Genomic DNA, 17,990 nt, shown 5'->3' on the forward strand with positions numbered 1-17,990 from the left:
CTATCATACCTCTCACATGTTATGAAAGAAAGGTTACTTGAAAGTAATTAATATTATTTAGAAATATGATATCCATATCTTTAATTCTAAGTAATATCGAAAAAATGAGTAATTCTCTCTTATTTTTATTTCTTCCTATTTTTACTTCTCTTACCTATCCCTCCCTCTCTCTCTCTCTTTCTATATCCTCTTTAACTCCTCTTCCCCCTTTCACCTTCCATTGTCTTTTCAGAACAAGTTTATCATTGCCAGGAGGCAAAACTCTATGCCTTTGTCCTCAGAAAAAATTATTTAGTAATTTATTGTCGTCGTAAACTCCAAATAAAGAACATCATATTACCATCCCTCTCACTTGTTATGAAAGAAAGGTTACTTGAAAGTATTTAATATTATTTAGAAATGTTGATAAAAATAGATTCCATAAATATAAAGAATATCTTTAATTCTAAGTAATATCGAAAAAATGAGTAATTCTCTCTTATTTATCTTGTATATCTATATCTATCCTTACTTCTCTTACCTCTCCTCCCTCTCCTATCTATCTTTAGAAATCGAAATAGAGGACCAAGAAATTGGAGAATCAATGGCAATCCTTTGTGTAGAATTATCAATTTTAGAAAAAATAATAAAAGAAATGAAATGAAAACTTTTTTTTATTTACTTTATCTCTTTTCAGTTGTTATCGCTAATCTTTGTACCTATCTTCTGTCTTAGATAAATTGCTACTGGAGGAATTTTTATTTCCTCGAGAAATATTAGTTATTCCAGAGTCCTACTACTAACCCAGAGCCATCTTCTGCAACTAAGGTTACAACAATCCACAACCACATCATAAGCTTCCCTCCCGAAGGAATAGAAAAAACTGGAAAAACAATATTATTTAATCAATTTTAATTTAAACATTTAGCAAAGATTGCAGCTGGAGATTTTAACTAAATATGCAAAAACATTACTCTATATAACAAAATAAGCAATAACAATACTAACTTTGCAAACAAAGCAGAAAATTTGTCTAATTTAGATAAATAAGCAATTTTCCTATCTCGCACGACATATATATATATATATATATATATATATATATATATATATATATATATATATATATATATATATATATACTATATATCCAGCCAAGGAGAAGCAAGATGATTTTCCACTTCATATTTATTTATTTCAGGTGACTAGTTTCGGGATGCTTATCCCATCTTCAGACCTAAAAGCATTTAAAACACACATTGCAAATTAGGTAATGTTTTTAAAAATTTTTAAAAAAAATCCATAAGAAATACAAAAAAAAGAAAAGTTACCAAAAAAGCAAGTGGCAATAACTGATTACTATAAAAAATGTATTTTTTTCTTAAATAACAAACTCGAGAAATAAAAGTGAGAGTGTTACCTCTGTGAGTTGGCAGCTAACACTGAAAATCCTGAACACAGTGTTTCATAAAGAAAAGTGTCATAAAGCTTCTGAATCATCAACAAACCAGTGTGAAGCAAAAAAACCAAGTAAAAAATCAATGAACCAAGCATCAAAACGCTGATTCATCGATACAAAACACTATAATCCCAAGGTATACAACTTTGTTGATGATTCATAGTTATTTAATGAAGGCTTAAGTTTGTGAATGTACCAAAGACCCCAAAATTCTGCAGTTCCAATTCTGTCATTACTTACTATGTTGTTGATATATATATATATATATATATATATATATATATATATATATATATATATATATATATATATATATAGGAAAGAGAAAGGGAGATTCTCTTCTCTCTCTCTCTCTCTCTCTCTCTCTCTCTCTCTCTCTCTCTCACACACACACACACACACACACACACACACACACACAAAATTCCGGCCCTTCCTTGTATAATGAGTAACGAAACTTGATATTGATTCCCTTATATTGCATCACTACGACGAGACTGCAGTCTTATCAATGACCTTGTGCAAATCTTCTGGATGAAGTGGGGTAGCTTCAGAACCCGGGAGTATTTTGCCTAAAGCGCAACGGTTGAGTTTTACCATCCAGATGCTGGTGCACCGATGTTGCTTACCTTTACTTGGACGCTCCACCAACACTCAACTTTTATCCTACTGTAGGTCCATCTTATTCTTGGCTGTGTTATACTGTATAAGCCTGTATGATGACACGGTGCATAAAACACTCCTTACTCTACATATTTAATTGCATTGTTCACTGTATTACTTAATGTTTCTATTGGCTGAAAACAGGCTCTCATTCAAACTGCTGGGATGTGAAAGTGTTTTCAATGGTCAGTCAGTATAGTCACGAAAACTGCGACCTTGCTATCCTGGCATGAGTGTGAATAAGTCGGCGAAGTTTATTACCAAACTCCCTGCACAAACACACGTAGACTATACGCTATTTTACACTCTCCTAGCAGCACCACGCCACCGATATATTATGTGTAGCCGTGGCTACATACTAAAACCTTGGTTTATAATGGCAGACAGCCGACAAACATTAATGGTAAAGGAATGTTGGTCCCTCAGGATGAACAGGGTGTGACCGTAGACACACGATTAGATAATATAATGCGTCTGGAGTTAAGGAGGCCTGAATGTGTAAGATCTTGTATGAAAACTAATATATGAATGTTTTAATGAGAATATAATATACGATGATCAATGTTCATGGATGCTGTCACACTATCCAGACTAAAGAAGTAGCACCTCGAAGAAAGAGACATTATAATTTTATGGTCTGGACATCCGTAACACCGTTATTTCGGTTATTATAATAGAAGATATGCATTCATTATGCAATCTCCATGTAATCCATCAGTATGATGTCTGCACAACATTTTTGCACAACAAGCCACTAGCTGTCCAACACTCAAAGTAGCTATAATCCTGTGCAACAGGATATCTACTTATACCATGGTTTGCGAATATAATGATTGTTTTTCCTCACAATAAAACAGACTAGATGATGCACAACATGGCACGACCGTTGTGTCACATGGATAATCACGAATCATTTTTTTGGCCACCCTGGTTCAGCCACAAAAATGTTACAGCATTTGAGTCGCACACTCACTAGAGTCAGGTGAACCACGTTTCGAGACACCGAACATCACACCTTCTAACATTTATGCTTAACTACATTTGTTTACCACATTGTATGACGAACATTAAGTCTCCAACATTCATCCAATACATGTTATTGCATACGGAGTAAGCAATAACCTCAGAACATCTGTATAATTACACCCTTCATCTTTCTAAACGAAACACGACAAAGTTTCGATACATGCACTCCCACCACCCTTCCCCCCTCCCCTCCTTTTCACCTCGCCTCACAATAATCTCTTGTCAGAGAAACAATGGGAACGAATGGCATCACTATTTTTCTTTCTACCTTCCGCTATACATACGTGGCAAACACATGTATTTGCAGACAGAGTATGACTTGATAAAACATAGTTTCTGTGGGTACTAGATACTGTAGCGGAGGGGAAGCTCTGCCGGGTCTGCCCATTCCCTTACTCTTACTACGATGTAAACAAACACAGTGGTGCCACATTTCACCAAACACACCACCCGCTGTACTCGTTAGAAGTGGAGGTAACTGTACACTGGCGGTCAAAAGATCTGTCCTGATCCCAGGCACAACATGAATCTCAACCGAGTTTCAAACAACGGTGCTTCGGGAGGAGGGGGATGCGAGGTGCCGGGGTGGCAGGAGACGGGGTCATAAGGAGGGACTCAGTGTCCAGATCCATGGAATGATAAGTAACCAGTATTGCCATGATCCCAATATGACTCACTGATAAGGTTGGGCTGTAATATTGATGACTTACAATAATATGAGTATGGTCAAGTATTCCATGAGACTCTGAGAATACGTGAATGTCAGCCTTGGAACTCTTGTAGTGATTTTCAGCCTCTGCACGAAGTGATGAGGTTAAGCAGATTCTAGAAATATCCCAGGCTACTACTAACTCCGATGATAATTAATAGCTCTGGTTATTTTGTTGTATTCCCCTGTATATCCATCCCTTTCTCTTACATCTCCATCTCCAGTCCACCCATTCTCACCCTTCTTGTCAACCTCCTACCTCATTCCTCCCTTACCTCTCTCCGCCCATTTTTGCTCTTCCTACCTACTTACTCCCTCCCCTGTGGGTCCATGGACCTCGTGTTTAGATCCAGTGCTATATGTTATAAAAAATACAGGGAGAGCCAACTGGAGATCTAAAAACCAGTTGTAGTGGAAAGTTTTCCTTTACTACATATACCACGACATTCATCCCATGAATATTATATACAGTTTAACCAGCTTTATTCGTAGCCTCTTCATTATCAGAAATAATACTCATTTTCCAAAAGTTCCTTTATTTATTGTGCGAATCTTTCTGTGTGTGTATATATATATATATATATATATATATATATATATATATATATATATATATATTATCTCATCAGCCGTTTGAGTGTCCACTGGAGGACCGGCCTATCCCGACCGAAGTGGGGACGATACAGCCAATGTATCTGCACCAAGTGGCTTAGGCTGTCTAGCAGAGATTGAATGTAGGGTGAGAAGTGCTTGTAAGTGTAATTGTAGTGTTGGAGTGGCTTTGGATGTGTGTGTAGTCTGTGAACCAAATGTAATCGGCCCGCACAAGCCGACTGGGTGCAAGCATACCTTATAGTACACGACACTAGTTCAACCACAGCACCTCTTGTGTCCGCCAATGCAGTACGTGGCCTGAAGAACGCTCCCAAAGTTCATTACCATGGCTGGGCGCGAACCTTCGTTCTTCAGTGTACGAAAAGGCACACTTTACCACTGTACCACAGAGGCTTCTATATTTATTTATTATATCATCATCATCATCCGGACCTCCATTCCCACCCTACGGGAGGGTGAGGAGTAGCAACGTTCAGATAGCCCAAGTCTGCCCAGTTCAATGGACCACGCTTCCATTCAATCATAATTTAAGTCCTCGGAATCCTGGCTTTACCTGATACGCCAAAAACATTCACCATATTCTGTAGCTTCACGTAAACATATCCGATAGGGTTATATATATATATATATATATATATATATATATATATATATATATATATATATATATATATATATATACTGTATATGCACAGAGAGAGAGAGAGAAAGAGAGAGGCTCAGTGCGAATTGTTTATTAAGCATTGCAACTTATGGATAGCAAGAATGTGGTAGTGGAAGGAGGATAAAACCACATAATTAGCTATGCAGTGAAATGACATGAGTGGTTGTTCGAAACAGAGAGAGAGAGAGAGAGAGAGAGAGGTTGTTTTGAATGTAGGGGAGAGCCGCAGTGCAAGATGGTTTTACCAGTGTTATCGTGCAATATAATCAACAATGAACTATCGGTATGCATACTTTAAGAGTACAGTACCAACTATTGCATAATTTTGTATTCACTGAGGAAATAGCAGAGAGGCGCGGCAATGCATTTCGTGAAGGGAAGAGCGCAAACAATCCTGAACATTACCCTCCCTGGCCGTATCATCGGGATGTGGGAAGAGGAAAAATCGTCGAGAGAAATTCCCCTCCTCACGGGTGTCTCTGTCTAGACTGTGAATCGATGGATTCGTCGATGGCAAATGCAGGGCTCAGTGAAGACAAAGCCTCGCAGTAGAAGACTTCGGATTCTCACTCGTCAAGATGTCGCCCGTATAGCGGACATGGTAAACGAGCATCAAAGTGTTCAGCAGTTCAGGTTACTCGGACTTTACAGCTTCCTTGCGATCAGCGGACGACGAGAAGATGCATGCACGAGATGGGCATTCACTGTTACAGGACGGCCAAGAAATAAAAACTCTCTCAAGCCAATAGAGTGAAGACTAGGCTTTGCTTTACAGTATTAAGGAGCAGACGTAGATTTTTTGAACAGTACTATTTACTGATGAGAAATGCTTCACGTCGGCAGAAGCAGGGGCTCCAACGTGCTGGAGACTAGTAAACACACAGTATGAGATGAAATATATACAGAAGGGCAAAAGTGGGCAGGTGAACCTATCATCTGGGGGCAGGATGTGGGCCAATGGACCTGGAGAATTGATGAAAAAAGAAGGAAGATTTTCATGGCAAAAATACATTGACGTGTTAGAAAACATTTTATTGCTATCCGTGCGAAATACGACAATCCCACTTCCTCATCCTATTAGACTTATTCACGACAGGAGTCCTGTGCATATATGCACACTGTTGAAGGATTGGTTAAATCAGCACCCAGAAGTGGAAGTCCTCGATTGGCCCTCAAAGGGTTGTGATCTACACCCAGTCCAGACTTTATGGGCCATTATGTGCAAGGACTGGGACGTGGGTGAAGAAAAACAATGTTCGAACTGTAGAACGTAAAGCCCTTGAGGTTTGGGAGTCTGTGAGGAATCGTCCAAATATTTGTCATAATTTAGTGGCATCCTTACCCAAGAGGGTTGATGAAGTTGTTCAGGCTCAAGGTGTTTGGACCTTGTACTGATGTGTTTGCATCGTTTGAATGCTTGATGATGTAATTTTCTTCGATTCCGTGTTAGTAGATAGCTTTCATATTGAAAAGTAATACCGTATGTATCCTGTATGTATACACTGGAAGCAGTGATTTACCAAAAGCCTGGTATTATGTTTATGTCAGTATCACCCTTATGTTTTCTCGGGTTACCATAAATTATGGTAATTATATATGAACGTGTTTTTCTTAATACAGTCAAGGTGAGTTACTTGTATATGTAAGTAGTAATATTCCAAATCTGTATCATAAATACACTACTTCACTGTGTCATCACGAGTGTTTGATTGATATAAAAGCATTTGTTTAACTCATGTGTTTCATTTTCCTCTAAATTAAAATTTGCCGATATATTTTCTAACTTCATCCCGAACACCTTCTCCCGAAACTGATCGAAATGACCAGGTTTTTGCCATAAAGTCCTTCCTTAGCTGAAGACTCAAAATAACGATGGTATACCTGTAAGTGTGGTATAAATTATAACCTTATTAAAGACAGAAAAGTATGACCATAATACACACTGAAAAGTTTAACATCCAATGATAACCGACGACTGGCCCCTCTACAAAGAAACCAACGAATCACAGTTATCCTAACGATGATCTAAAAAATGAAATAGAAACAGATTGCTTTTACCATGCGAGGACTGAAAAACATCACAGCACTAATCATGATTCTCTAAATCACCTTAGAAAAAATTGTCTCGTGGACTATACACTTACCTGTATATCATCATGTTCATATTTATTAATTTAATATAACATTAGCAGCGCATCATACTGAGATCATGGCAATATTGGTTACTTATCATCCCATGGATCTGGAAACTGAATCCCTCCCTTTGACCCCGTCTCCTGCCACCCCGGTGTAGCGTTGTGATCTGTCCCCCTGTCCGCCCCCTACGGCGCATGCGCGGGAGTTGCCAGAGGCCGCCACAAATATGCCATTTGACCTCTGATCTCTGTAGGGGTAACATGATCGGAGCCTCTCGCCCTTTGTTTACAAACGGCAAATGGTCATTCCGGCTTCTCATATCATTCGTCTCAAAGCTTTCTCGGGTAGTTTCCGCCCTTAAATTAAATTAGGTTAGGCGGAAAGCAGTAAAAATTCGAATTTCTAAGGTATGAATGAGTTAGGTTGGATAAACATAGATATAATTAATCATCTGGGGACGAGTTATCTAAGCTGTTAGGCGTGAGGATTGTCTTAGCTATGTATCTTTACAGGACTGAGTCAAGCTTGTACTGTCTCGTGTATTAAACCATTTTTATCACACATATCCTTGAAATTATAAAGAGTTTTGGCACACACTACCTCATTCTGTTGTGCATTCCACTGATCAATTGTCCTATTAGGGAAACTGAATTTCCTTACATCTTTATCACCTCTATTTTTATGCTATATTTTGCAATGTCTTCTTGCTGATGCTTCACACATATGATATATATTCATTTATGTCTATTTTCTGTTCCCCTGATATGCATTTATATAGTATAATCATGTCTCCTCCTCCTCTCCTGCAGCGTTGGTAAATTCAATCTTTCCAGTCTTTCTCAGTAACTTAAATCCCTTAAGATTGGTACCCATCTTGTAGGGGCTCGTTGTACTTTTTCAATCTTATCTGTGTTTTTTGAGATGAGGATTCCAGACTACTGTGATGCATACTCCAGTGGTGGTCTGATGAATATCTTCCTCAGCATATCTTCATTTATATATGTGAATGCTATTCTCATATTAGCAAGCAATGTATACATGTTTCGTACCTTCTCACTGATGTGATCATCAGGAGATAGTCTGTTACTGATAATTACTCCTAGGTCCTTCTCCTTTTCTGATATGTGTAGGGTTGATCTTCCTAACTTATAATACCAATCTGGTCTTTTCTCACTTTTACCATATTTTATTACATGACACTTGTCCACAGTAAATTCCATTTGCCATTTATTGCTTCATTCATTAAGCTTGTTCAATTCCTCTTGCAGCTCTTGGCAAGAATCTATGTTAGTAATTTTCCTTTGAAATTTTTGCATCATCTGCAATCATATTTAGATAGCTTCCATTTCCAATATTACTGTCTATGTCATTTATATATACTAAAAACATAATATACTAAAAACATAACTGAGCCCTGTGGAACTCCGCTGGTCACTTCCCTCCATGATGAGTAATATTCCCCTTAATATTGTTCTCATTTCCCTTTTTCTGAGAAAAGCCTGCATCCAACAGTGGACATTGCCTTGGATACCTCCTTGATAGTACAGCTTCCATAAAAGTCTTTGGTGCGGTACTCTGTCAAGTGCTTTCTTAAAATCTAAATAGATACTGTCCACCCATCCTTCTCTTTTCTGTAATGTTTCTCTAACTTTGTCATAATTGCTTAGAAGATTAGTAACACATGATTATCCCTTCCTAAAACCTAACTGCCTCTCTTTTATCATACCATGTTCTAGATGTCTTATAACACTGGTCAGTGATACTGGTCTGTAGCTGAGTAGTTCTCATTGTGTTAAATTTGACTAGTGTACAGGTATTTGTAGACCTCACAGGTGGTTAAGAAGGATGAGTAAAGGACTCATGAATGGAATGGAATGAAATGGAATGGAATAAAAAAAATAAAAAAAAAGGAAAGAGAGCACCAAGCCACTCAATGACTAAGTTTCCCCCTGGGGAGGGGGGGGATAGAATACCTCCTCAGTATCCCTGCTTGTCGTAAAAACCGTCTAAAAGGGGCACTTTAATCTTCATCCTTCCTCTTTTCCCCCTCTGCTTCTTGTACTTTATCTGTCCCACCTCTCTGCCTTATATTTTCACTTTAATACCCACCCAACTCCTATTGTAGTGCCATATAGTCATTGAGTGGCTTGGTGCTCGCTTTCCTTTCTTTCTTTTTTTCTTTTTTTAATATTCCATTCTATTCAGTGACTAAGTTATATGGCACTAACTTGGGTGGGTATTGAAAATATATGGCAGAGAGGTGGAACAGATGAAGTACAAGAAGCAGAGGGGGAAAAGGGGAAGGATTTTTAGTGGGCTTTTACGACAAGCAGGGATATTGAGGAAGTATTCTATCCCCCCCTCCCCGAGGGGAAAGGATTTGTGAGATAACCGTGGCTGGGAGCTGGCTTAGTTTCCATTGATAGTACCCCTCTGGGGAGGGGGGACAGAATACTTCCTCAGTATCCCTGTTTGTCGCAAAAGGGGCACTTTAATCTCCATCCTTCCCCTCTTCCCACTCTGCTTCTGTACTTTATCTGTCTTACCTCTCTGCCTTACATTTTCACTTTAATACCCACCAAACCCTCTTCCATTATAGTGCCATGTAGTCATTGTTTTAGCTTGGTACTGGCGCTTATTATTCACCTCCTCTTGTACTTCATGTGTCTTATCTCTCAGCCTTATATTTTCACTTTAATAACCACCCAACCCCCTTCCACCTCAGTGCCATATTTTCATTGGCTTGGTGCTAACTTTTGCTTTTTTTTTTTATTAATGTGTTCAATGCATTTCCACTGATAGTACAGTGTATAAATATATCCTGTGCTACTGGACACGACAGGATTTATGTTACTGCACATGTGTGCAGATTTAAATAAACGATTGGTATTAAAATATGCCAATCAGTGATGTGTAGTAATGTACCCAATGTGCTGAACAACCTATCTTAGGATTTTTTTTTTTTAATTTCCCATAACAACTATTATCTGAAGTGATCTAAGTAACGTAACTGATAAGGGTTTTTACTTTATCATTATCCATTGAATCAGTAGCAGTGCTGTAACAGTGTGAACAGGAAACTTCACTAAGCATACCCTACTGGAGTGCATACTGTTTTCATAGTGTTTGGAGTTAAAAGTACTTTTCCATTAATGAAATTTTGAGGCTAATTTTTATTTCACATTGAACTTGAACTGTACTGGACTAGCCTAACACTCTTATGTGAGATTTCTCAAAACTAAAGGGAGATGTAAGATTTCTCAAAACTAAAGGGATTGGATTGGATAATTGGAAAAAAAAAGGAAAAGGAAAAGCTAGCACCAAGCCACTTATTGACTCTATGGCATTTAAAAGGGGTTGGGTGGGTATTAAAGTGAATATATAACGCAGAGAGGAAGCTATCTAAATATGTTTGCAGATGATGCAAAAATTCAAAAGAAAATTACTAACATAGATTCTTGTAAAGAGCTGCAAGAGGAATTGAACAAGCTTCATGAATGGAGCAATAAATGGCAAATGGAATTTACTGTGGACAAGTGTCATGTAATAAAATATGGTAAAAGTGAGAAAAGACCAGATTGGTATTATAAGTTAGGAAGATCAACCCTACACATATCAGAAAAGGAGAAGGACCTAGGAGTAATTATCAGTAACAGACTATCTCCTGATGATCACATCAGTGAGAAGGTACGAAACATGTATACATTGCTTGCTAATATGAGAATAGCATTCACATATATAAATGAAGATATGCTGAGGAAGATATTCATCAGACCACCACTGGAGTATGCATCACAGTAGTCTGGAATCCTCATCTCAAAAAACACAGATAAGATTGAAAAAGTACAACGAGCCCCTACAAGATGGGTACCAATCTTAAGGGATTTAAGTTACTGAGAAAGACTGGAAAGATTGAATTTACCAACGCCGCAGGAGAGGAGGAGGAGACATGATTATGCTATATAAATGCATATCAGGGGAACAGAAAATAGACATAAATGAATATATATCATATGTGTGAAGCATCAGCAAGAGGACATTGCAAAATATAGCATAAAAATAGAGGTGATAAAGATGTAAGGAAATTCAGTTTCCCTAATAGGACAATTGATCAGTGGAATGCACAACAGAATGAGGTAGTGTGTGCCAAAACTCTTTATAATTTCAAGGATATGTGTGATAAAAATGGTTTAATACACGAGACAGTACAAGCTTGACTCAGTCCTGTAAAGATACATAGCTAAGACAATCCTCACGCCTAACAGCTTAGATAACTCGTCCCCAGATGATTAATTATATCTATGTTTATCCAACCTAACTCATTCATACCTTAGAAATTCGAATTTTTACTGCTTTCCGCCTAACCTAATTTAATTTAAGGGCGGAAACTACCCGAGAAAGCTATGAGACGAATGATATGAGAAGCCGGAATGACCATTTGCCGTTTGTAAACAAAGGGCGAGAGGCTCCGATCTTGTTACCCCTACAGAGATCAGAGGACAAATGGCATATTTGTGGCGGCCTCTGGCAACTCCCGCGCATGCGCCGTAGTGGGCGGACAGGGGGACAGATCATAACGCTACACCGGCACCTCGCATCCCCTTCCTCCCGAAGCACCGTTGTTCGAACCTCAGTTGGCAGATATTCATGTTGTGTCTGGGATCAGGACAAACTTTTAACCGCCAGTGTACTATTGGCCACAAGTATTCTTACACACATCAGATTTGCCTCTGCCAGATTTCATCTGGTAACACTGACTCCACGTCCAGATGTACGATATTCTATGTTCCTCATGCTTCTACTGTAGCTATTTACATACCTTGAGAAGATATTCCATAAATATTGCTATTAATCCCTCTATTCAGCCAAAGTTGATTTATTCCGATATTACTTTTATGTGCGAAGAAAACTGGTCTTTCCTCCCCCTCCCATCCCTCCCTCCCTCCCTTTCACTCTCATACTCCGTCCCTCCCACTCCTCATTCTCTCTCTCCTTATCCTTCCCTACTCTCTCCCTTTTTCTGATTCTTCCTTCCTCGTTCATCTTATTCTCTCTCTCTCTCTCTCTCTCTCTCTCTCTCTCTCTCATACTTCCAGCTATTTACCTCGCTTGAGACGACATTTCTCTCGTCTATTATGCCATTATCGATGATTAGTTTTCGTTAATCCCTCCAATAATTTATCTAAGGTATTTGTCCTTTATTCTGACGTTACATAATTGGATTCGCTTCCGAAGGTCAAGAAATCAAGACTCTTGCTGGTCACCAGGATTTAGAATTGGATAAATCATATTTTGTTGTCGAGTACGTTCGGCTGCTCGAATGTTCCGAAACACTACATCTGACCTAAAAGGTTCATATTCTATAATAGGATCATAATGTTCTCTGGCCTTGGCCGCCGTCAACACCCCTATGTGCTACGCTAAGTGGATAGGAATAGATAACATGGGAACTACACATTCGTAAGATGACAAACACATAAACTCGATAAAATGAAGATAGTAGGTTATAACGTGACCGTCGAGTGTCGGAAATTACCTTATCTGAAACCGTACCATATAAAACCTCCTCTTCTAGAACGAACGGCTCTGTGCATATGCATGTTAAAATCTTTACTCAGGTTCAAAGAAACTAGTGCATAACTATGTCAAATTTGTAAACGGTAATACCTAGGCAATATTGTTGAGCAGTTATTTATGCATACAATCAGGAAACGAATTTATTCGGTTTTAAAAGGGACATGAAGTTTTAGTTCGGCTCCTGTGCGCCTGTATGGGGAAAATTAAATTAGTATTTGTTGTAAGATTTTGTATTCCTTTGATTATAAATTATAATTAAATGTGGCCAGTACTAAACTTAGTGTTAAGAACGGCAGTCGTGTTTAAATAATACAAACAGTTCTTACCTACAGGGTACTAACAGTAGAGGGAGAGAGAGAGAGAGAGAGAGAGAGAGATTCTTAGGTGAGTGCCTTGAGCGGATTCATGCACACAAATATTATAGGATGGGTGGTTTGTCACTGTCTTTCGGGATGGCTGCCCACTACACATCAACTGGCGGACCACCTGAAGTTCACAAAGGACAGCTGGGGTAGTATCGTTTAACTGTGGGTCCCAGCGCCGAATTGAACACTCCAGCACCTCCAAGAACACATGATGGCCGAGTGGGAACTATTTAGAAGAAAATAAAGAACTGTAGTTATACAGTCCTGTTACCTCTGTCTGCGACAGGCTGCAGGAGGTTATCGCTAATTGCGGGGAGGAATGATCCATGACAAACTTTCTCTGCTCAGACTGTGCAGTAACTTATAGGTTTCGATAAAACACAAATTTGGTTAATAGATTATGTAGAAACACCTTCCGTTTTTTCTAGAGGGCTGTTACAAGTGCATTTATATAGTAATGTTTGCATATTATGTTATGGAAATATTACTGCATTACAGTTATGATCACACCTTTATTACCATCTTAATCTGCCCGTCATATACACAGATGTGTAGATAATATTAACTCCACTCCAGCTTTATACGAAATATGGACGGGTACTGGAAGAAAAAAAAGTATGGAGAGGTCGCCATGAAACGGCGCTAGTACAGGAGAAGAAACAAACTTTCTGTAAAGTGGGAAAAATAACTGTAGCAAGAAACCTAGCACTACCACCACAGTCATAGCATATGAGACAGACAGACAGACAGAAGGGGGAATGGGGAGAGAGAGTAAGGGGAACGAGGGAGGGAGAACGAGAGAGAGGGAGGGGTAGGATAAGGAGAGAGGGAATAGGGAAAGAAACGGAGGGAGAGGGTGGGGGAGAGAAAGAGAGAGGGAGGAAAGAAGGAGGGGGAGAAGGAGAGACCAGTTTTCTTCACACATAAAAGTAATATCAGAGTAAATCAACTTTGGCTGAATAGAGAGATTAATACCAATATTCATAAAATATCGCCCCAAGGTAAATAAACAGCTAGAAGTATGAGAGGGGAAAATGACTTTGGGAACATAGAATATTGTACATCTGGACAAGGAGTCAGTGTTACCAGATGAAATCTGGGAAAGGCAATCGGGGGGGGGGGGGGGGGTGAATGAATACTTGTGGCCAAAAGTACAACTCCTCGCAAGCTCGCAACACCGCAGCCAGAGCCAATAGCACAAGTTCAGCAATAATCTCCCTCCCCCCCACCCTCCTACAGCCCTCCTCTTTTGCTTGCTCCCTCTCTCTTTTCCGTCATAATCAGGCTCTTTCACTGGCTGGCATTCAGCAGAGAAAACACAGTGATTGGTGGTGCAGGGGACGGTACTCACCAGCCACCACGTGGCACCTCTCTCCCTTCCCTCTATCCCTTCCCCCCTCCTTCCATCCTACCCCTCAATACCCCTCCTCACTTTTACTGTACTAAAACGCCACTCCTGAACCCTGGTTTTACAAGACGCACTCCCATTGGCCCAGATTTCGATTTCTAGCTCTGCAAACCTCAACGTGATTCGTCGCCGGTGGCGGTGTGAGTTGTCTTGGTGTTGGCCTGAAACGAACGTCCTGCAGGTGCTTGGTGCAGGTGTGGACGCACCACCCATCTTAGGTACTGTGACTCCCAGCCTTATGTTTACTTCCCCCTTGGGACAGTCTCTCTCTCCAGACAGAGTACAAAGTATAAAGGAGTACAAAGTACAAAGGAAGGCAAACAGCAACAGACCTAATGGTTCCTTTGAGGCTGCTTGTTACAGAGTAGACTATGACTGCAAGATCTAATTCTACACATTGAAGGATAAGAATAGTAAAGCAAGAAAGCTTCCCCCGCCTTCAAACTCTCCAGTTTGAACTGGCAAAAAAAAAAAAAAAAAAAAGAGAAAAACCTCCATGCAGCATGGAAAAACTGACAAGGAAAATTTTTTAGGAAAGACTGAAAGGAAAAGTTACATTCTACAGTATAATACTTTATCTCTAAGCTACCAGTTTGAATAACCTGAAAGAGAAAATAGTAAAGTAAAATGAATAATCATATAATAAATAAATAAGGCACGACATGTATGGGTACGCTGAGTTAACGAGGCGTCTGTAGACACAGTGTGGAAATTGCACAGTTTGGATGTTCAGGGGTGGTGCGGCAGCCTTGCCTGGCACTTTTAAGGTAGGTAGCAGTCAATCAGGCCCTGGCTCCATTCACTCCACTGAGACAAGGAACTTTCCCATGCGGGACAAGCACACAAGTTTCCTCCTGAAGCAATGATCCCTGGTACATTAAAAAAAAAAATAAAGATCCCAGTGGTGGTCACTTCACTAACAGGGACCCTCAGTGATCCACAGCCCATCACAGGTCGAAAGTGAGAGTTGTGACCGTTAACTCAGGGCTATCTGTGCATATCCTAGTCTGGACTTTTAATAAATTGACTCGGGCTGTGAGAAAAACAAAAAAGTTTATATATACTCGAGTTTTTTATTCTGGGGTAAACATATTAAGCTGGGGGTTAGACGATAGATACTTAGCCTATCTAAGAGACCTTTGAAGGTTAGTACTGTATCGCAATTTACTACACTGGAGGGCAATTTGTTCCATATTTTTACAACTCTGGTAAAGAAGAAATGCTTAGCTTCGTGCGACTGGAATCGTTTGCCAATTATTTTGTGCCCATTGCCTTTAGTATAATTCTAGTGATCAACTGTGAAGTATCTATCAACAGCCATGTTATCGTGCCGTTTGAATATTTTAAATACTTGAATTAAATCTCCTCATAATCTGCATTTAGTTAGGGTGAAGAGATTCAGGGCTTCTAAACGCTCCTCGTATGGTTTGTTTCTCAATCTAAGTATCATTTTGGTTACCTGACGTTGTACTCTTTCAAGTTTCCCTATATCGTTATAGTAATAAGGTGACCAGAACTGGACATAATACTCTAAATGTGGGCGAACTTGAGACTTCTATAAGGTGAGGATGATAAAATTGGATTTGTTTTCGAACGCTCTACCAACGAATCCAATTAATTTGTTGGCTTTCTTAACAGCCTTCGTACACTGTTTGCATGGTTTAAGATCATTTGTTATAATAATTCCTAAGTCTTTTTCATGACTCACATTATCTAGTTGAATGTTATTCATGGTATAACTGGCTTCTTCATTTCTGTTGCAAATATTTAGCACTTTGCATATACCAATATTAAAGTCCATCTGCCAGGTTTGGGCCCAATTAAACAGTCGATCGAGGTCACTCTGTATTGCCTGCCTCTGTAAAGATGTATCTGCTCTGTTACCAATTTTAGTATCATCAGCAAATTTGGTTATTTTACAAATTAAACCTTCATCTATATAATTTATGTTTTTTAAGAACAGAGTAAGACCCATTACTGAGCCCTGTGGCACACCACTAGTAACATCTTTCCAGTCCGATTCTTTACCATTAATTACGACCCTCTGTTTACATTCTTTAAGCCAAATATCGATCCACCCGAGCACATTCTCTCTGAACGCATGCGCATTCAATTTCTGGAGTAATTTTTTATAGGAAACTTTATCAAGTGCTTTTTGAAACTCGAGATATACAATGTCAACAGATCTGGTCTCATCATATATAATCAACATATCATGGAAGAAATCCAAGAGAATCGTGAGGCAAGAGTGATTGTTCCAAAAAAAAAAAAAAAAAAAAAAAAGAGGGGGGGGGGCGTTTGTGCTCCCGTGGTCCTAAGGGCCTCATATAGTATGCCATAGTGTCTAGGGATGTGCCAGGTAGGGGTTAATATGGCTACATAAGTATGTAGTGGTATGCTACACCGGCTACATCTTCATAAGCTTTCCAGTAGTGTGCATAGATCTGCCTTCTTTCTAAGTCTCAAAAAAAAAAAAAAAAAAAAAAAATCGGTTTTGATGCTCAGCTTGGGGCAACTTGTTTTTTTCTGCAATATGATGGCGATTCTTCTCTTTTTTTTTCTTTTTTAAAAGAAAACTCCATTTAAGCAACATTTTTTTTTCAAAAGCTATTCAACTATGTGAATAGATCCACTATACCTTTAATAGTAATCGAAAAAAAACACAATTTTGGAGCTGTGCTGTAACACCCTGCATATTCTTGATCATTCTGTTGCTCTAAAATGAGAGAGAGAGAGAGAGAGAGAGAGAGAGAGAGGATGAACAGGACAGCATTGACTACGGCCTAAGACAGTTTGTGAAGTCACTGTAGTTGCCCAGCCAAGGCCACCGAGAAAACCCTGCTTGGTGTGTATCCATCCCTCTTAATTGCTCATACTCACTTTCTGGAAAGTTCCTCATCCTTGGGGAAGGAAAACACGTGCACTCTGGATCCTGAGCTGTAATTTCCCTTGCAATTCGGGACAGCACATGTGTTAGGCATCCCTTGTGCTGATAAATAACGAAGTCCGAATCACTATACATAATATTAGAAAGGAAAATTTGCATGGAAAACAAGGTGCTCTGACCCCGACCTCACCATACATCACACTGAGGGAGGTAGTCAGGACAGGAGTCAGGACACTCAGGTAACACTCCCTTTGTCCACGTCATCAGGTCAACCCCCAGAATAGCACAGGCCTGTGTTTCTCGGTGGCCTTGGCCCAGCCCCTGTGAGCTGATACGTTTTAGAAGAAATATCCTGAGTACGTTGTTTGAGGTAGTTCGGGACACGTATGTTCGAAACGAGATTCTTTACTATTTCAAGACATAATGACTTTGGCAGAACATAGTTCATACCGCTGTAATTGCCTTTTTTTTTTTTTAATCCAATTTACTCTGCATAGGAAAT

At 39.3% G+C, this 17,990-nt stretch overlaps 1 protein-coding gene across 1 annotated transcript in view; it reads right to left on the bottom strand.

Moving 5' to 3' along the window:
* The window catches only part of LOC145403332 (uncharacterized), a 137,864-nt gene extending 123,050 nt beyond the window's left edge, over positions 1–14,814 (bottom strand). Inside the window, exon 1 of the mRNA XM_080275124.1 lies at positions 14,676–14,814. Within this exon, the coding sequence (XP_080131250.1) occupies positions 14,676–14,814 (139 nt within the window). The remainder of the gene's footprint in view (positions 1–14,675) is intronic.
* Positions 14,815–17,990: the final 3,176 nt, after the last annotated feature.

This window comes from Coenobita brevimanus, chromosome 60 (genome assembly GCF_032717465.1).
Source record: "Coenobita brevimanus isolate Jiangsu-jjx chromosome 60, ASM3271746v2, whole genome shotgun sequence".
NCBI classification, from domain to species: Eukaryota; Metazoa; Arthropoda; class Malacostraca; order Decapoda; family Coenobitidae; genus Coenobita; species Coenobita brevimanus.